General features: G+C 60.3%; 1 protein-coding gene across 1 annotated transcript in view; it reads right to left on the reverse strand.

The window, feature by feature from the left end:
* Positions 1-20,442, reverse strand: part of KLF13 (KLF transcription factor 13) — a 42,683-nt gene extending 22,241 nt beyond the window's left edge. The window contains exon 1 of the mRNA XM_072950655.1: positions 19,329-20,442. Within this exon, the coding sequence (XP_072806756.1) occupies positions 19,329-19,923 (595 nt within the window). The 5' untranslated portion in view covers positions 19,924-20,442. The remainder of the gene's footprint in view (positions 1-19,328) is intronic.
* Positions 20,443-21,094: the final 652 nt, after the last annotated feature.

Consider the following 21,094-nt stretch of genomic DNA (forward strand, 5'->3'; position numbering starts at 1 on the left):
TCCAACTCCTCCTCCTGGGCGGTGGTGGCTTTAAACCCCCAGGGACTGTGCCGTGTTACCGGGGCTACGGGCCCAGCTCTGGTTCCACCAGGACCTGCCTTCTAACTGGACCCAGTAAAAGTGCCTGGTGATAGACCAGGAAATCAGGCCCAACAAGGGTCTGAGACACGTTGGGTCACACAGCCCTGACCCCAGCCAGGCGCTGCCAGGAGGTGAGGCAAGCGCCCCAGGCCTGAGGGGTGGGGGTGGGGAGCCTTGACTCCCTATTGCCCTGGGGGGCCGGCTGCACAGTGGCTGCAGACAGACCAGGGGAGGGTGGCCTGGTCTTGTTGCCCCTCCAGGGTCAGGACGCTGCCCTCCCCGAAGAACTGCAAATGGCCACCCTGGAGGCCATGCCCAGCGGTCCTGAGACCTGGAAACAACCTCTTTGCCTCCTAAGGGCGCTCAGCTTGGCCTAGTGATGCCCAGCCGTCACTAAAGCATGGAGCCTGGAATGCAGCAACCATGGAAGGGCCCTAGCCCAGAGGACAGAGCTCCTGTCCCGAGGACAGAGCAACCACCCAAGGCCCTCCCAAGGGGCCAGCCCGGGGTGAGGAGCTGGAGCCACAGCAGATGACTCCACTGTCACTCCAGCAGCTCTGACCGGGAACCAGCTGGCCGCCACCCTGGCCACTGGGCCTGTGTGCGCAGAGCAGGGAGCCAGGGGGGCTTGTGGGGTGGAACCTCGGAGTCCAGGCAGAGGGGCCCCTGCAGACACCAGCTCTGAGAAGAGATGGAAATCCCTGGCCTGGCCTGAACCCCAAAGACGAGAAAGAAGAGCTCCCACGGCCACCTTCCCAGGACCAGGAGGCCTAACCACATGCCCTCCAGCCCCAAGAGTCAGGAGGTGCGGTGTACAGCAGGGCAGTGTGGGGACCCCAGGGTAAAAGAGCGGGCCTGGGGCCTTTGTTAGGTAAACGCTTCCCAGACGGCCCACTCAGTTCACCGCAGGGCCCTCGGACATCTAAGAACACACCTTTCTTGCCAGGGTGCCGGGCTAGGTGCTCTCGAGCCCTGCTGGTGGGGTGTCAGGCTCGGTCTTCCTTCCTAGGAGGCAGTTTGTCCCTACCTGCACCTTCCCTGGCTGGCTCCCAGGAGTTCATGTGAAAATGACAAGCACAGGCCCACCATGGGTGACAGTCGGTCACAGGCTATTCCAGCGGAGCAAGTCGCTGGAAATATCACACCTGCACAACCCCGGGCTCCGTCAGGACCCCGGGGATGAACAGATGAGGACCCCCTGGGCAACCATGAAAGGGCAGGTCCAAGAGCCCGGCAGCGCTCTGGAGATGTGCTCATGACAGAATGTTAAACAGTGGGAAAGAGCAGGACGTAAAATGACTTGTGTGGGACACCCCAAGTTTTCTACTGAAATACACACAGGCACACGGGGTAGCAGTAGTGACGTGCGGACGGTGGGATGAAAGTTGGTGCTTTTCCTCCTCGTTAATTTTTCTTTTATTCCTTTTCTGTTCCTCACATCCTATTTCGTGAGCGTGCTCCACTTTTACAATCAGAAAGAAAACAGATGCAACGCATTCTAATCACAGTCTTCCAGTAAAGCAACTTCTTATGAGAAACAGGAACATACTCACATCTCACCCGGCCCCAGAGCACCAAAAGCCAGTCCCAATGTGGGTGGAGCAAGTATTTTCCAACTGTTGACTGCACCCAACTCAGAAGCTGCCCTCGGGCCCACAGATGGCCGATTTGGGTCATCTAAAAAGGCTCGTCAGATGGAGACGCTGTGGAATTCTCCACTTGGGTGTCCACCAAGCGTTGCCTCCTGGTGTCCCCTAATCTCTCTGCCGCTCTCATGTTCTTACACAAAGGCCACTGACAGCGAGGGTCCTTAGTTATTCAAAACTGCTGCAGCCCGAATCACCCCGGACAGCGGGTGCCAGCATCTCAGAGCCCGGTGGGCCTGGCCTCCTGCACTGGCCTGGCCCACCCCTGAGGTCCTCCCAGAGGGCTGGACCCACACCAAAGCTACCCTGGAGACCCTCTGAAATCAGGCAGGAGGCCTCCTTACACGCCTGACCGCTTTCTCTAAACACCGCTGGGTGAGACAGGTGCAAAGCACCAGGCCCTGAGCCTCATTTCCCTTACCCTACACCCTGGGGACATCGTTCCTTACACCTCAAGTTCAAGCAACTGATGAAGACAGAACCTAAGAGGAGTATCCCGCCTGGACCCTCACATGTGTCCCCTGGGATCTGCACCCCTGCCGCCAAGGGACAGCTGTCCCCATGGGAGGCGCCAGGACAGGCTCTGAGCAGTGGGCCTGCACCGCCTGTGGGACGAACTTCCCACCCACCAACACCTCTGGGTCCTCGTGCCCCTCCCCAGCTGTGACGGGCAGACCCCTTCCCTTCTTGGCCTGTAACTTGCATAATGGCTCCACAGCCTGACTACTCTCCAAGTTCTGGGAGCTCAGGGGGACCCTCTGCAGGGCTTTACTAGGTGGAGAAGAGCCACCTCAGCCAGAGAAGCGGTCATCACTGCCACAAGGGCCTCGCCGAGGACCCGGCGGTGTCAGCAGCTCTCCCAGTGCTCCTGGTCAGCCCAGGACATGTGGTTAATCGCTGGTTCCACCGCCCAGCTCTGTGGAATTGCAGGGGTGCTTTTTGTTCATTCCCACCCAGCCTCACAGTGGGGGGAGGGCTGCTGGGAGCTGTGACCCCTGGGGGGACCCCCAGGGCCAGGATGGGGGCCTGAAGCATCCTGGAGAGACTGAAGTCCCTCTCCTGAATCCAGTCCTCACGATGCGCCCACCTCTGGGGCCCCGAGGGAGCCCACTTCCTCCCCACCCATCCCTAGGCACCACGGCATGCTTGTGCAGCAAGAGGCCCATGAAAGTATCAGAGGTGAGGTGGGTGACAGGGGCTGACAGGGCTGACACCTGGCCAGGGCCTAGAGACTGGGGTCCAGGACCAGGCACAGCACAAGGCGAGCACGCACGCAATCCCTGGCCCCCGGGATGACGGCCACTCAACTGACTGGAGGGCTGCTACTACCACTGCAGCCCCACTGGGCACATGCTTCCCAGCTGCTGGGGGCCTGGCCGGCTCTCGGAAAACATGCCCAAGTCAGGACCACCCAGAGGGTCACTGGAGCGCCCGGGGCAGCAGCACTCCCACAGTCCCGAACTCCCCCAGATGGAATTACAGTCACGGACCAGGACCCCACAAAGGGGAGTCAGGGGAGCAGGCCTGCATAGGACACAGCTCCCCCGCTTCACCCCACAGCCGCACTCTGCAGGTCCAGAGAGAGCACAGGCCTCTACAAACAGCGCTGGACGGTGCCAAATCCAAAGGCAGTGACATGGGCGGCAAAGCTGAGCCCAAGGCACGGAGGCCTGGCATGCGGTCTGAGCCCCAGCTCATGGAAACGAAGCGGTCAGCGCCCATGCAGATGGGCTGTGCGTCTGTGGCCACGCCAGCCAGGCCTGGGCGACAAGGGGTCTTCTGGGGGCTGGTGAAGGGAAGGATCACCAAGGGTGAAGTCAGTGCCAAGCAACCTCTCTGGGAGGTAGAACTGAGGGCCACTCTTTCTCTTTCTTTGAGCTTTTCTAAATTTTCCAAAATGGTTTGCAGTTAACATGTCACTTTCAATAAAACATAAGGGCACCTGTGCATGCGGGTGCCATGCATGGCCCTTCTCCTCCTGGAGAGCCAGACCCTCAGACCCTCAGGTTCCACTGTCACTTAAGCTGGAAACCAGGTCAGAGAGGGTAGCGGGGCCAACGCCACTCTCGTTTGCTTCCACTGCATCCTCTTCTCTTTACTAGACTTGACCTTCCCGTGGGCATCCTGACATCCCCCAAGTCCTGTGAGTTTTCCACTTTCCTCCCTGAGCAGGGAAACCAACGGTGTGGATCTCATCTGCAGAAACAGATGGAGGTGCCCAGAAAGAACAGAAGAGACCACAGAAGCTGAGGCTGGCCTGCGGGGAGCCGTCAAGAAGGCAGGGAGGCAGGCACTCAGGCATGAGACGGGCTTTTGGAAACACACCTTCCCCTATCCCCAGGTGGGGGGCATGTGGTAAGGGAAAAGCCAACAGAGAGCCTGAGCATTCTCCCAAACACGCCCATGGAAAGGTGGGCATGCACGCAGCCCGGACCCAGAGGCCAGGGCACAAGGGCACCGTGACACCCACTTCTTTCTTCTTCCCCTGGCATCCTGAGTCACATCGCCCCCTCCCTCCTTCCCTCCTCGCCCTTAGAGTCCCCCACCCCACCCTGTGCAGAATCCCTGGGGACGAGCCTCCATAAGACTCCTCTTCCCACCACCCCTCAGGAGCAGCACGACCCCTGGATGCCCACACCCTGGGCCTGTCTCTCATCACCAAGACGATGCCCCTCAGGCCCAGACCTGCCTCCAGAGGGGCCCCTCTGACTTGCCTTTCGCCCACCCCCCGCAAGTGACTGGGTGGCACCTCTCTGCTCCCACACCCTCCGTTGTCCCCCCTAAGACCCCTTCCTTACAGGAATCTGGCTCATGGCTTTGAAAGACACCCCCACTTACCTCTCCCCACCCACAAGTGGCAAGAACAGCACTTCCCAAACCTCCGGCCAGCCCAGCGTGGTCTGGGCAGAGCAGCCAGCATCCTGGTGACCTGGTCTCCCAGGTGGTCCCCAGGCACAACGGCAGAAGCCCTCTCCTCGGGAGCCTTGGTGCCACCAGCAGAGCTTTGGGGGGACACCTAGCCCTAGCTCCGTGCCTACCTCACCTAGTCACTCAGCCCTCAAGTCCTCTGACCTGCCAAGCTCGGCCCCATCACAGACCTGACCCACCACAGCCTCAGCTGACAGCCAGCAGGCGGGGACTCTGCGTGTCCCCTCAGAGCCCATTCAACCCACTGTTCCCGTCTGCACCTCCCCAACCTCCAGGCCCCAAAGGCAGGGGACTGGGTCCCAGCAGCCCACGCAGCCCACAACCAAGGCCCGGGTCACCCCGTCTGGAAACTGAAAGGTTCGGAGGCACAGGTGGTGCTTTCGTTTCTCCTTCCAGTTGAAGGTGATGCCTCTGAGAGAGAAGACGAGAAGCGGACCTGTGACAATGCGGGCGTCACCTTGAGGGAAGCCCTCCCTAGAAGCCGAGGCTGGGGCGTAGGGGTAGCAGGGGATTCCCCCCGCCCGGAAGCCCCCAAGGCCCTGAGAGGCTGGGGGTCCAGGCAGGGTGTGAGGAGAAGAAAGAGGTGGCCAAGGGGCTGCCACAAGGCGGGAAGGTGGAGATGAGCTGGGGGATGGCGTGCAGCCCCAGGGATGAACCAGCACTGCCGGTGACACAGGGAGGGGGTCCTGGGCACATCCACCTCACTTCTCCCCAAGCGGATGGGTCAATATCAGAGGGACCCAACCCAGGAGGGGCAGCCAGTGCTGAAAAGGAGCCCAGGACTCGTGCATGCGTGTGTGTATTGGTGGGGGAGGGGTGCAAGTTTCAGGAAAAGGAAGAGGGTGCTTTCTGGAACCACAGATGTGTGATCTTCCCAGAAACAATCAAGCCAAGCTCATCGACCTGGGGTTCTGTGCAAAACGACGGATTCCTGCTGGGACAGGCTACAGGTGCACAGAAGGTGCCGGGCGATGGGGGGCCTTTGTCAGGAAAGGGGCTCATGCTGCACACATGGGCACTCAGAGGGTCACGTTCCCTCTGCACCCACATCCATCTGAGCTCTGGGCACGTCATAACAAAAGCCTGCCCTCTGACACCCTCCCTCTAGGACGGGGATCAGAGCATGGATTTATTCCGTCGGTGACCACAGACTTTACCCGTGGGACAGTAGAGGCGATGAACCAATGAGGGCCCAGGGACAGCTGGAGGGTGCCAATACCATCATGAGTGGCTAAAACATTTGGAGACCTTCCCCCGGGGCTGGCTAAGCAGACACTCTGGGTCAGTGGTCAGTCCTGTGAAGGGAGGTGTCCCCACTCCACACCCCTCCAACCCCAGCCAGAGGCAGGACCTTCACAGCCCTTGGGAACAGCGAGGAAACCCCATGCCTCCCACCCTTGGCCCTGTCCTGACACCCCCCCACCAATGCAGCTTTACACAGTACTGTGTGCACCATTGGGCAGGCCGGCTCCCGGCCCCAGCCCCATCGTCGCGACCCTGGCCACCTTCTCTCCACTTTTGAGAGTCTAGAGCTTCTCAGCCGGGCTGCAGGGTGGGTTGGGACCCTGGTGCCCAGGTCTAGTGCCCCCCTGAGCCTCCTATCAGGCCCACTCCGCACCTCGGTGTGGCCAGGGTCTCACTGCAGCCTCCTCCTGCTGGGTCCCAAGAGCCCCCCACCAATCACCCTGGGTCCAGCCTGAAAGACCTGAGGAGACGCCGACCCACAGCCCAGAAGCACCTGCCTCAGACTTCAGGCCCCAACCCCCCCACCCAGCCCCAGGGGGCAGCCGCACCTAGCCCCACGCCTCAGGGGCTGGATCCCCTCCTCACAGTGCGGAGGCAGGACGGCTTTGGGACGGTTGGGTGCTGTCCTCAGGAGGGTGGGGAGTGCCTGGGACAGCTCAGTGGGGAAGGGGCCCCAACTGCAACCCCTCCTGCCACTTCCACCCCTGCCGGCAACCGCCCTCCCCCAGCTCTTTTCTGCCCTGGAATCCACCAAGATGTTGTTGACATAAAGGTTCTACTGCTTCTAGAGGAAAAATCTGTAAACCCCAGGCCAGGACTCATTCTCCACATTCTTAGGACAAACCCTGTGACCAGCATATTTGGCCCCCGGGAGGGGTGTGGAGTGACGGCCCAGGCCTCCCAAGCAGGGAGTGACCCACTACGAGCCAGGCCCCCGTCAGAGGGGCAGAAGCAGGCCACCCCAGAGGCCCAGCACCCAGCCAGGACACAGAGTAGCCAAGCTGGGCGAGCACCCGGGCTGCTGCTGGTTCCAGCCCGGCTCCCAGCACCCCAGCCCCCTCCCCACAGCCCTGCCGGCGGGACTCCTGGACAGGTCTGAGCCACAGCCCGATTTCAGTAGGCCCTAGCCTGAAAGCAGGGGTGAAGGCGGTGATGGAGATGCTCATGCTGCTGACACCCTAGCCGTGCTGCAGGTAAGGAGTGAGACCAGATGTCAGCACAGACGGGAGGGAGGGGCATGGGGCCTGCCTCTGGGGCTGGAGCCACATGATCCGGCTGCGCAGGCACAGGGCTCTCCGGGCCAGGGTCCTGGAGGACATCTCGGCCCTCCAGGAAGACGGAGAAGGAAGACTCCTCGGGCCTTCTCTAGAGGCTCAGGAACCTGGACCCAGAGATGCCAGTTCCGTGCCTGAGAGGTCAGGCACCCTTCATTATCCGCCCCGGGCCTTTGCAGGACTCTGTGTCCACGGATGCACAGCAGCCACTGTCAGAACACGCAAAGCCTGGAGAGCCTCCCAGGACCCAGCTGGCCAGCTCCGAACAGCTCTGGGCTGTCCCAGTCACTTCCTGCGGATGGAAATCGTCCCCTAATGTAGGAAGCCCAGTTTGTATAACTACGTCCCAGGGTGCTGCTGGCACAGGTGGGCACACGGTCTGCCGGGGCCGAGAGCCCCCAGGCCATGCACTGGCAGAAGCGCCCTTCCGCTGTGGTCCCCATGGAAGGCTGACCCTTGAGGAGGTGAGGCTCTCAGGGCGGTCTCCCTGACTGGGGCGCAGAGAGGCAGGGGTGCAGGTGCGCACAGCTCCGGGCCTCTCCGTGCCCAGTGCCTGGTCACTCCAGACCACACGAGCGGGGCAAGGAGACACTCCACACATGTCCTCAGAAACAACTTAGATGCCAGGGCAGAAAAGAGGACGGCTGCAAGAGCGTCCAGGTGTCAGCTCAGAACAGACGCCCCCAGCTCGCACGCTCACTCAGAATCTCCCCTCAGACCACACAGGAAGCATCTCAATGCCAAAGGACGAAAAGCTGGCAGGAAGGGTGCATGACCTGTGGTCGGACAGCTGCAACCCTGGTCTCAAGAAGACCTTCATGCTTCCCCTTAGGAAACAACTCTCATATCTGATCTCACATCTGCAACTTAGAACTGCGGGCCCCAAGAAAGAGAGAAGAAAGGGGGAAAGACAGCCTGACACTCATAAACAGGACGCGGGGTGCTGCTGATGGAGTGGCCCGGGACGCCAGAGAAAGAGCGACTGTCAGTCCTGAGCGGGAGTTCCCGGCCGAGCATGTCGAAGCCGCGGGGACAGCGGGGCCGGGCTGTCCACCTGAAGGAGCTCTCCTCCCAAGGGCTGGGCAGCCTCTCCCAGGCAGCCCGCTTCTGGAAGTCCTGCCCAGAGCACCCCATCCATCTGGGCGGGGTCACCTGGCAGGACTGGCACAGCCACTCATCACCAGGAGACTGCCCAAGACTATCGACCCCCAGAGGAGAGGGGGCAGGAGAGTGAGCGTATCCAAAATGGCTCTGGTGATGGGTGACCCAGTCTTTCACCTCAAGTTTCCAGTTTAGTGGCTTCCACCCTTTAAAGAGCCTGCCCAGCTACAACCAGCTGGTACCTGGTAACAAATGAGGCTCACCTGAGACTGGCCGCTGCTCGGCAGCGGGTCTCCATAGCAACAAGACACTCGTGGAGCCCCACTGTCTGCACTGCCGTTCTGGGGCCCAGGATGGGCACTTTGCTGACTGGAGAGCTGAGGTGGGACACAGCTCAACCCATGTAGTGCCACCGGGAGGCTCTGGGAGGTCCCAAGGCAAGAGCCGGCACCTGCTTCAGAAAAGTAGTTCTAAATTGTTTCTTTCCAAAAGAGAAATCAGCAAAGATGTCTGTTCATTCAGGTGCTGGTGAGCAGTACTATGGTGGGTGAGATTCTGCTCCCACAGGTTAAACACATAGACACACGCACACTCATATGCACACATGCACACAACGCATACTACACACATTTACACACAGCCACACACACACACATCCCTCCTACTGGGTGCCTCGCACACACTCTCAAAGGCCAGGGAGTCAGCACACCTTGAACTTGGACCAGATGCAATCTGTTGTCCCTCCAAAGCCAGGGGACCTCACCAACACTGCATATCACCCCTCTGTTTAAATGACAACTCACCATCAGACAAAAAGGCCTTTCTCTGATAAAAACAAAACACTGAGAGGCTACTGACTGAGGTCACTAAGACACACCACACGTGGGGTCAAGCTTCCACGTAGTCAGGACAAGAGACGCGACAATGACATGGGGCTCAAAGTCCAAAGCCCAGACGGTCAGGATGTAGCAGAGGGCACAGGGCACCGGGTCCCGGACAGGACTCCCAACGCTCTGCCCCGGTGATCACACCAACCCCACTGTAGGGAGACGCTCCCTACTCAGGTACGCGCAGGGGATTGGCAGGGAGGCTGGGGCAGGAGGGCCCAGGGGCAGCCCAGCCCAACCCCACGGGCTTCAGCCTGCGTGTGCCAAGGGAAGGGAGCCCAGGGCCCTGCATGCCCCCAGTGAAGACGGACCCCCGCACACTGTTGTGACTCTGCAAAGTGACTCCAAGGACAAGCCACCCACCAGAGCTGCCTGGGTCAGCTCCACTCACAACAAAACGAATGAAGTCAGCTCTCCTGTAGACTCACCCGGCACCTTCTCAGTGGGGGCTGGTGACTCCGTAGCAGGTAATTCACAGGTGATGGCCCAGGGAAGCCCAGGGCTGCCCCCAGTAAAGGGTAAGGTCTGCACAAGAGTCTGCTGCTGAGTCTCCCTGACACTGAGGTGCCCCAGCTGGCCCGGACCCTCCCAAGTCCCTCCCACTGAGACAGGACATCCAGCCCAGTCACCTGGAGAGCAAACACCAAAAGGTCACCTTGTACCAGGGTGTAAACTAGCTCATCGGGTGGGGAGAGTGCTGCTCAGGCTCAGACAGACTTACTGCCTGTCAGACCCTTCGACTGGGACCTGAACATCCCAAGGTGAGAGAGGCATTGCCCCTAAATTCTCCATGGAGCCTAATCAATCTCGGGTAGATATGATCCTGGTGTGGGGTTGACATGAGGGCTCCCGGTGCCTGGACCCCAGCCAGTGCATCCCCTACACGCCATCCTAAGGCCACACCAGCTGTTGGTGGTAGGGGCCCCTTTGTGACACCCTCACCCTGCCCGCCATGCCAGGGCCCCTCCACAGTTTAAAAGAAAAAGCCCATGAGTCACTGGAAGAAACCTTCCTCCCATAAAGGGAATATAAATGTTTATTAAGAAATTATAGGTACCAGGTCAGGCATCTTGGAACCTTAGTCAATCCAGCTAATTAAAGGGGAAAAAAAAATCAAAACAGAAGCCCATCCTAGAAACTTGAGACAATGAGAGCTTCTCTGGCCACAAGCGCTCTGGTTCTGCCGGTTGCCAAGGAGACCCAGTGTTTACCCCTCCCTCTGCTGTGTAGGAGGATGCTGACCAAGCCTGACCGGGAGCAGCTAGGCTGATGCCGGCAACAGCCCACAGGAAGGACCACAGGGGTGTCCTCAGGGGCCTAGCCCCACCCTAGCCCCCCACCGGTCTGCCAGCCAGCCAGGGCAACAGCACAAAGGAGAGGTGTCCACACCTTCCCCAAGCCTCCAGCTCCGCAGCACACTCACCCTCCCCTCATCCGGAGAACTAGAAATCCCTCAGGCAGGTTAAAAAACAAGCTCAGGTCCCAGGTGTGATGGAGGAGGAGGAAGGGGAGGGAGAGGCAGGAGGAGGAAATGCGAGGACACACCAGGCTGGACCCTCAGCTGGGCAGCACAGAGCTCAGCTCAGGTGGGTTCACCCAGCCCCAGCCAGCCCCCCACATCAGGCTGCTGGCCCCATCCAGGGCTGAGTTGAGGGCCCCACTGGGGACCAGGAACTTGCACTGTCCAGCTCAGCGCCAGGGTCCCCTCCACCCTGAGACCAGTCCTACCCCAGGAGTCACAGTGGGGCACACGAGGCTCCTCCCTCCCTCCACGCTCCTGCAGGACTCCACATGACGCGGCCCCACTGGGGGTCGCACAGAACATGCCTGTCACAGCACAGGCCACCAGCCAGACCTCATGCTGGACTGGCTTCCTTCCAAAGAAGTAACTGTCCTGACTCTGGTGGGAGGCAGACCCCGTGCACACACTCAGGTACGTGCACACACAGACACACGCATGGACAACGGCACACACATAAATATCTGTGTCCCGGGGCTCCGGGCAATGCTGAACATGTGATGGGAGGAGCTGAACACGGGAAAGTGTTTCAACACCTGGCTCATAATTCAGGGAGACAACAACGATCCGGGAAAGGGAGATAAAGCTTGATGTTTTCAAAGACTAAAGTGAGTGAATTTAAGAACAAATGATGCCACCCGTGCAAGCAGAATGCTGACACGTAACACCCAGCCCCAGCTGAGGGAAGGGCAGCTTCGAATCAGCACCTGTGAGAAGCCACGGCTGAATTTCCTGCAAACCCCTGGGGCCTGACGGTAACTCAGGACAACCCCCATGAGCTCACCCTGCTGCCTACGCTCTGCTGGGATGCCCACGGGCCCACCGCGTAAAATGACAGCGAAGCTTCATCATCAGAGAAGACAGCACCCTGCAAAGTCCCTCAGACTCTCCCCGAGAATCCCCTGGGGTCTGCGGCCAGGGAACAAAGCAGTGTTAGAACACAGGGTGTGCTACGCCGGTAGCCCATAGGGGGCACTCTGGAAAAGACAAGGAGACCTTGGGTGACTGCCCTCAGCACCCTGGGCTGCCGGAGCTGGAGTCCTGGGGGTCCTCCTCCCACCACGTCGCCCTTGCCCGGGGACAAAAATGGCAACTGATGAACAAACTGAAATCCTTCCAGAGTGTGAGATCTCAGCGATGGGATGGAGGGGACCTAAGGCAGCGTCTACACTGCCTGAGCCCATCCCGCCATGCTCACTCAGCACGCCCAATGGGAGAGGACCCCAGGTAGAGACACAAAAGCCACCTATGACCAGTGGGCAGACCAGACGTGGCCAGTCCGGGGAATGAGGACAACGGGCAGTAAGTCAGGGAGGCAAGCAGAGCCCGCGAAGTATCCAGACTGCCCGCCACTCCTTCCACAGCTTAGTTAGTAGCAACTGTATAATTAATCCACATTTACCAGCCCTCCTCCAAGGAAAATCTGTCGAGGTTTGCTACTGACAAGATGCCTGGGGAGCAGCCGGGGTGCTAACCCCCCGACCTCCGGGGCCCTCCCCGTCATCTCAGACATGGTTTTGAGCAAGTCAGCCGGCCAACAGCCCAGGCAAAAACGTCACTCCCGCCAAGGACATGCCTGGGCCCCTGGGCCTGCTCCTCCCCTCCTGCGGGCCAAGTGCTGGGGCTCCTTTGCCTTTTCTGCTTCCTCTCTCTTTCCCAACACTTCCTTGCAAAAACTTATATGCTTGATCTTTCACTAACTTTAGCTTCTTCCTCCAGCCCCCAAACAAGTTATTTATTCTTTTTTTTTCCTAGTGAGCACTTATATAATAAAGAGAGTTAAAAACAAGTGGAAAAGCTCAGAGAAAGAATTTATAGGGGGAGGAAATTCCTGTCCTGCTCACACCAGAGGTGAATGACCTGGGGGCAACGTAACCCAAGAGAGGGAGGAGGCTCCATCCTGAGCCCCGGGGCACCAGCCAGCTGCCCAGCCATCACCTCCTGAGTCCCTCTGCGTCTGGGTGGTGGCCCTGGGTGCAGGACAGGAAGCCCCCTGAGCTCCTCGGAGCCCACCTGGTTGGCTCCTATCTCAAAGCTTCCTTTCCACTTGCCAAGTCTGCAGGAGACAGGCCCTCACCAGAACTCCACCTCCAGCAGCTGCTTCTGAGACACGAGCTCAGCAAAGTGCGCACCCCAAGCTCTCTGGTGAGTGCCCGCTGATCTGGGCCCCTGTCTCTTGCAAAGCTCTCCCACGATGCACCCTGGGCTCCAGCTCCAGAAGCCAGGCCTATGCCTTGGGCTTGGGGACCACGGGTCACCCACCCGTGCAGGGCGGGCCACACCCCTGGGGCAGCAGCACAGGGACATGTAATCTGAGACCTCAAGTCTCAGCACTTTTTCAGTCAGGTCACCTTGGGACAGACTGGCCAATGGCCACGGAGTGAGGCCAAGTTCCTGGTTAGCAAGTGTTTTTGTGTGATGAACTTCAAAAAGGGGAACAATAAACAGATCCACTCCCCCACCACGCCCCTCCCCTTGCACACAGTCAAACCCGGGAATGGGCCCCCCTGCCCTCATTGTCTGTGCAGAGTGATGTCAGGGCAGATGCCACACTGGGCCAGCCTGCCCCCACCAGCATACAAGGCTGGGGGACCCTCAGCAAGCGTGAGGATGGCCCCAGGTCGGCAGGGGACCAGAGCAGGTGGAACACACAGCAGAGCCAGGCACCGTAGGAGCAGGGGCAACCAGCCTCACCCTAGCTGAGGGTCCCCCGAGTCTCCCCTAGGAAGCCTCACCGGCCCACTGTAGAGCCACAGGGCTGGGGGCCAAGGGTGGGTCCCCTGTGAGGCTGTGAAACAGGAAAGGAAAACAGGCTCAGGTGTGCGGACTCAGATCAGTATTTGGCTTTTTCCGGGAAAGTGTGCAGAGACCCACCAGGACATCCAGGGTGTCACTGGGCACAGGCCCCACCCAGGCCTGAGAAACGGGTCACCCATGGGCACGGTGCCAGGGTGTGAGTGGGCAGACTGACCAAGAGGAACACGCCCATCACCACCGCCCGAGCTGCTAGAAATACCATCTGGAAGTATGTGATGCAACATAAAATGAGGGTATCTTCCTTGTCTGGGGAAGGGAGCACCTGAGACACTCCTGCATGTGGCAGAGGGCAGGGATCGTAGCAGATGGGCCAGGCAGGAGCTATACCCTCCCCCAAAAAGACTTTTTAAAAGTGTGACAAATACAACTAGTGACTCAGGGAGAAGGGTATATGATTATGTGCAAAGGGTGTGCGGGCTTCTGACATCAGGAGGCCCTGCTCACCTATCGTCCCCTGGGACCCGGTCCGGATGGGAGCAGCAGTCAGGCCCAGTGGGCACAGCCGAACTCAGGAGCGTGGCTGCCCAGGCACTAGCCCCAGCTCCACCCTCATCTGCTGTGCAGCCTTGGTCATATTTCGTGACCCATCTGAGCTTAGCATCCTTATTTAAACACTAGTAACAATAACAGTGCCTATTTCATGGGGTCCTTGTGAAGATTAAACAGCTTACTATAAACGGCTGCAAATAGACCACCAGGCCCCTAGCAAGCAGTGTGGACGTGTTAGACGCGATGTGAGAGCTGAGTGTGTCATTCTACAAGTTTTTATTTTAAAAACTATTCTAACTGGGGGGGGGGGTATAGCTCAGTGGTAGAGCATGTGCTTAGCAGGCATGGGGTCCGGGGTTCAATCCCCAGTACCTCCACTAAAAAGCAACAACAACAACAAAACTATTTTAACTGCCTTCTTAAAGCACAAACCAGACACTCTTTAACAGTGCCCCGAGAGCTCAGATCTCCCTTGTGAATGTCAGGTTATCACAGAACGTAGGCCTCATAGGGGCGGGAGGACAGAGCAGCCCTCCACAAACACCCCGTGTTTGTTCTAGTGCTATTCGGTTTTGTGGGGTTTCTCGAATTACGTATTTAAACGCACATGTATACATATTCATAACCCTTCACTGTGTTTCCTCCCTTGCTTTTAGCCACCATCAAGCCTTCCCCTTTTGATTTGCCCCATCTAGGAATCAAACCACCACCTGGATTCAGGGTAAAGTCAGAGCAGACAGGCCCTGAGAGTGTGGGGGCCACCAGGAGCTGCCGTCAATGAGCAAACCCCACAGTCCCTACTCTGATGGGGAGGGCCCCCAACTCTGCTGGTTCCAGAGAATTCAATCAAGCCCCACACACAGGGCCTCTGGGTAAGTGAGGCATGCTCCTATCAGCCGGCTCACCCGGGAGGGCCTCCTGTCTACTCTCAGGCAGGGGAAGGAGGGGTGCAGGTGGCATCGCCCCAGCCCCCCACACACACACCACAGGCTGTGCCAAGAGGCGCCCAGGGGGGCTACACCTGATGCCTGCAGGGGCTGAGAGCCTCAGGGCATGAAAAAGTAACGATGGCTTTCTTGAGGTTGTTTCAAATGGGTCTCAATATAATGCTGTCACGTGTACAAAAGGAGAACTGGGAGAAGTTTAAAAAAAAGGCAGCCAGAGACACAGCAGGAACTTAAGTACCAGGGAGACCAAGAACTGTCAGTCTATTTCCTTTAAAAACAGAACATGTCTTTGAAGTCAACACAGGAACTCCACAACACATTTAAATGCTGCCTACGCTGCTGTCACGAATACCCCAGGTCTCAACCAGACAGAAACGCCGGCTGGACACCAGAACACACACCAGAGTCCATTGCTGCATATCTTATAATAACAAAAAAAAAAGAGAGAGAGAGAGAGAGAGAGAAAAGCAACATCATTGTGCTTTCAGCAGGTAAGAAGCTGGGTAAGTTATGCCATAGCCAGAGCCGCACCTTGGAGTACAATGCAGCCAGGAAAAAGAATAACGATGCTTCACTGAGCAAACACATGGACCAAAAGCCTCAGTAGGCTGTGTTTATTAGGATCCTATACGTATATTTTTTAAATCATCTACTCCACGGATGCATATGCATGTGTACAGAAAACTCCATGAAGAGGGTCTAGAAAGAGACACACCCATAGAGGGAACAGTAGTTAGCTGGGGGAGGGGAAGGCTTGCACATTCTGTCTACTCACTTCTGCATTGTTTGAGGAGTTTCACAATGAGGCCCACGGGCAGCCTGGGACTGAAGTGGGGGTGGGCAGGAGCTGGAGCTGCTGGCCTGGCTGTGTCCCAGACCAAGAGCTGGCCCTCTGCCAGCCTGGTCTGCCCAGGGTGAAGGAGATCCCAGACAGTCACCCTCCACAAGGACAGGCTGCTTTTCCAACGCAGCTGCCCTGGGGAGCACCTGCCAGGGCTCCATGTGCTTGGAGACCGTGTGTTAAGGCCAGAGCTTGTACTGGGGGAAAGGACCTAAATCCTGGCCCCATTACTATCACTCAGGATCGAATCCCTTGTCCAGTGAGCCAAGATAAATTTCAAACAAACCCTGCCGAAATCATCACAGGAAACGGCTGAGAGGAGGAAATGTGACTCTACCCCCCTACCCCACCCCAAACAAGGCTAGGTGACCAGGAACACCTCTCAGGGGCTGCAGGAGGGAGGGTGCACAGCCCAGAACTGCTGAAATGGGCCCAGCTCAGGCAGGGTGCAAGGGATATTTTGGCTACTGATGCTGGAGGGAAAACAGGGCACAGAGGTGTTCTGGAGACAATTCTTTGTGGGAAGAAATAGGCAAGAACGTGTTTGGGGCACATTGGCCAGGAAAGACAGAGCAGCCACTACATTAGAGGCCCACCGAGCCCCACTACCCCGGATGACAAGCAGGAATCTCCAGATTTGGGACCTGGCATCTCAGGGTGTGGGTCTGCCCTCAGAGGGCTACAGAAGTTTCCTTCTTCAAGACCTCGAATTTTCAAATCAAAGCCCTTCAGCCTCCAAGAAAATGTGGTCGTGGTCTAGGTGTTCCCCATGGTGAGACTCAGCAAACTTCCCAAATCCAAGCTGGGAAGTTACAATCAACCAAATAATGAGCGGCGAGTTGCAAAGACGTTTGTGCCTTTGTTTTGTTTTATCATGAATTTGCTATAACGTCAACAATCACCACAAAGTGACAGAGTTGGATGACTACTGGGGGATGTAGGTGGGAGGCCACACCGCCACACAGCCAGCAGGACAGGTGGCTCTTTGCACATATTTAGTCGGAGTGGGGATAGGAGATGAAAGCAGAGCCAGGAAGGCCAGGTCCACCCAGAGTCAAAGCTGATCCTAGGACTTCCTAAAGAATTTTCACACACACGCACACATCCTGGTTTCCTGCTTCCAGGTGGTCAAGGGAGGCATCATCAAGCTGCAGGGAGGCCTGTGTCCCTGGTCACAAAGCTGGGCAGATCAAGCTGCCAACTGCCTCCTTGGCTAAAGTGGTTTTGGTATTCAATCCCTACCATGTAATTACCATGGGGGGGGGGGCGGTTCCTCAGGGGATAGAGTGAAAGGCCTGGCGTGACCTGAAACACTGCCTTCAGAGACCCCCCAGAACACTCTGGAAGCCCACAGACCAGAGCCTGCTGCTCCGGTCTTCCCAGGATGGCCTCTGGGTCACCCCCTACAGCCAGTTCGCCAAGCCTCTCCCTCCCGTGGGCGGCCCCTGTCTCCTCTAGTAACACCAGTTACTTATGCTCTGCACACCTGCGCTCAGGCTGGAACTAGGCATGGACGTGCCCTCGACCATAGGTAGGGTCTTGGTTCATAACTAGGTTCACCTGGAGTACCCCCTTATACTGCAGTCAGCATCTGGGACTTGGAAATCTTCATTTCCAAGGGCCCCAAGGAAACTGTGCACTCCTGACTTAGAGATCTGGCTGGAGTTTCCACACACCTGGAGGGCGGGGCAGCTCCCTGCTCAGACGTAGCACACTGCCATCCTCTTCTGGCCTCTTCGGTTTCCAGGTACCCCAGAGAGACTGGCTTCCACCCCACTCTGAGAGGCGCGCCCTGCTCCAATCATCTAGCCATCTTGCCCTGGACCCCGCAGGCAGGGCACACAGAGCCTAGACCACGGGGGCCGAGCCAACCCAGAAGGCATCCCCCGGCAGAGCCCCGCCCCTGGGCCAGCCCCTCTGCAACTGGCTGGGAGGCCACAGATAAACAGGCTGGGAGAAAGATTTTCCAATCAAGTTCCCCTCCCAGTACTGGCCTCGCCCCCAACGCGGTACTCAACCCCAGTCACGCCCCAAACGCTGCCCCACCTGGCTCCGAACCTGGCCTGGCCCCTCCCCCACGACCACACCCACTCTGGCAGTGACGTCCCCACCCCTCTCCTGAGTCCACACACCCCTAATTCTGACTCAGAAAGCCTAACGACGGCCTCGCCTTCACCCGCGACCCCACCACCTGCCACGTGGTTTGAGGCGGTCACAGCGTGGGACCAGAAATGCGGGCAAAGCCTGGTGGGAAAAGTTCGTGAAATCCTTGGTTCCTGACACCTGCAGACCTGGGGCCGCTCAGTTCCAACTGACCGGGAGAAAAGAGCCCTTTGCCTCTAGATTCTTTAAGACTGCGGTTTTTAAATCAGCCTTTTAATCAGCTTGTGAACTATTTTACAAACAGAAAGCCTAAACCTTTGATAACAAGGTAGCAGTGTAAGGGCTTTGAACCTGTCCCTGATATGTAAGACTTAAACGTCACAGAAGACTTCCCGTGAGCTCAGGAAAAACACAATTCTTTAAACCAAACTGGGGGAGAAAGATGGCCATCCATTAAAAGGCTATTTCCACTTTTGTGCTTAAAAACCAAAAGACGACCACAGAATAATCAACTACAAAGTCCCGGGCACGCGCAAAGGGAAACACCGCCCTAGGGTCGGGGGCGAGGGGCCGGCGGCGGTCCGCGTCTCCCAGGCTGCAGGCTCCGGCCGCCCGCCCCCGCGCAGGTGCTGCCTGCCCGCATCCGGCCCCGGCAGGTGAGAGCGGGGCCGGGAAGAGGGCGGCGCAGGCCGACGGGCTGTCGGCGGGGAGCTCGTTTCAGGAGAAAGCGCCGCCGGGCGGAGGAGCCCCTCGGGTAGGGCGCGCCCCCGCCGGCCGGATGGGCGGGGCTCCCACAAAGAGCCGCAGGCGAAGACCCGGGACCGCCCCCCGCGTCGGCCGCCGCTGGCTCCGGTTTCGACAAATTGAACCTTAGAGCGCTGGAAAAATTACAGGAAGAGGAGAGGGAAGAATGTGCCGAGTGGCTGGAGGGAACCCTGTCCCCGCGTGAACTTCGCCCGCCGCGCGCCCGACCTGGGACGGCCCCTCCCCTCGCGGACGCGCGCCCAGCCGACTGGGGAGGGGCCGGGCGAGGACAACCCTCCCCCGCAGCTCCTGGGCGCCTGAGCCACCCACCTCCCCAGGCAGCACCCGCGGCCCCTACCCATCCAGCCAGCCCGCCCGCACCTGCCCGCGAGCCCCCTGGCCTGGGCGGGGTCCCCGCCCCCGGCCCCGATGACGACAGTCGCCCCCGCCCGAGCGCGCCCCGGGAGGGGGCGTGCCAGGCGGGGGCGCGGTCGCCGGGCGGGCGCCGGCTCCCAGGGCCGCGACCCGCCTCGAACCGCGAGCGGGGTCGACCCCAGCACCAAGCGGCGGGGTAAGGGGCGAGCCCACAGTCGTTCCCGGCCCGCCGTCCCTTGCGCCTGGCCGGCCGGCGGCTCCGGGGGCGTGGCGGGGCGGCTGGCACTGGCCCGGGTCCGCGCGCTAGGGGTGCCCAGGCCGCCCCACTGACCTGTGTGAGTTCTCAGGTGCGCCTTGAGGTGCGAGGATTTCCCGTAAACTTTCTCGCAGCCTGCGTAGTGGCACTTGTGCTTTCTCTGCGGGGACTCGAGGTCGGCGCGACTTCGGCCCCGCCGGCCCCTTTGTCTGAGGCCGGGCTCGCCGCTCCCCGCGGGCCCCGGCTCTCGCTCGGGCTCCAGCCCCACCTCGGGCTCGGGCTCGGGCTCGGGCTCGCTCCAAGCCGGGCTGAGGGGCGCGGCCGCCGCGCCTTCGGCGCCGGGGGAGGCGGGCTCGGGGGCTGGGGGCGGCGCGGGCGGCAGGCGGCAGGGGGTCCTCGCCTTCCGGGCCGCGGCGCCCTCTCTGCGCTCCGCAGGGGCGGGTGCCGGCGCTTGTTGGTTAAGGTCCGCCAGGATCCGCGCCACTACGAAGAGCGAAGCGCTGTCCTTGCCGTCGCGGCGCTCCTCGACGCGGGGCAGCGTGGCGGCGACAGCGGCCGCGCCCTCGGGTCCGGGCTCCGGCCCCTCCCGCGACCCGTGCACAACCGCGCGGCTCGACATGGATACGAGGCACTCGGCGGCGAAGTGGTCCACATAGGCGGCGGCTGCCATGCTGCGGGCTCCGGCCGGCGGCACTGCTAGTCGCTGCGAGTCGTCAGCCGCGCATCCGCACCCACGGCCTCCGGAGAGCGGGCGGGGGGCGGGGGCGCGGCGCGCCCTCTCCACGGGCTGGGCTGGGCGCGCAGCCGCCTTTGCCGTCACCCGCGCGGCTCCGCGTCTGCGAGGCGCCCGCCCGGCTGGGCACCGAAGAGTGAGCGCATGGGGGGCGCGGGCGAGTGGGGTCCCCGCAAGGCGTCAGGGGCGGCCTGTCCTAAGGATGCCGAGCGGCGACGTCAGGGATGACCGCGCCAAGTCGTGGACGCAGCCTCCCCGCGCATTGTGGCAGGCGGGACAGCAGCCGTGCGCGCCGCGGCTCGGTGTGGGCGGCCCGGCCCTGGGGGTGGGCGGGGCCGGGGCCACATCTGGACCCGACGTCAGCCCCCAGCCACATCCTGGCGGCGCAGGTTACAGGCGGCGGCGGCGGCAGCCGGGGGCTGCGCACGCGGAGGGGGCGGGGATCCCGGAGCGCGCACCGGCTGGGTAGGGCGGTCGCGCGCCCACGCCTAGGGAGGGGGCGTGGCCGAGGACGAGGATGGGTTCCATTGGCCCGGGGTTCCGCGCTCTGGCCAATCCGTACCGCGAGAGGTGGCTACCAGGCCGCCAGGCCTGCGCGTGCCAATGGGCGTGCCTCCTTGGCCGGCGGGAGGAGGGGCGGAAACCGGAGCCGGGAGCCGGGCACGCTGACGCACGACGTCCGAGGGCGGTGGGTCGGACGGGGCGGGGCCGCTTCCCCTCCCCTCCGCAGTGGGGACTCCGCCGGGTATTTTGCTGCCGGAGCTTTTGTACAGTGACAGTCTTGCACCCGTGTGTAGGCGAGCACTCGGGAGGGCGCCCTTTTGTCCCTATTGCCCAGCCTGTGAGGGGCGCCTGGGTGGGTCTCTTTCCCCTGCGGAGCGCGGTTTGCTGGGCGAAGAGGCGTGCCCGTTCGGCCGGGTTCAGGGCTGCCGGTCTGGCCTGGGGGCGGAACTGCTCTGGCCGCACCCCACCGAGGCTGGGTTCCTGGGTGGCCGCGCCCAGCTCCACGCTCTTTCCCGGCTGAGCCTCAGGCCCTCTGCGCAGCCCGGCCAGGAGCGGAGTCGGGTGGGGCGGGGTTGCGCCCGCTAGAGGGACCAGGATCTCCCCG

Source organism: Vicugna pacos, chromosome 27, assembly GCF_048564905.1.
Source record: "Vicugna pacos chromosome 27, VicPac4, whole genome shotgun sequence".
Taxonomy (NCBI): Eukaryota; Metazoa; Chordata; class Mammalia; order Artiodactyla; family Camelidae; genus Vicugna; species Vicugna pacos.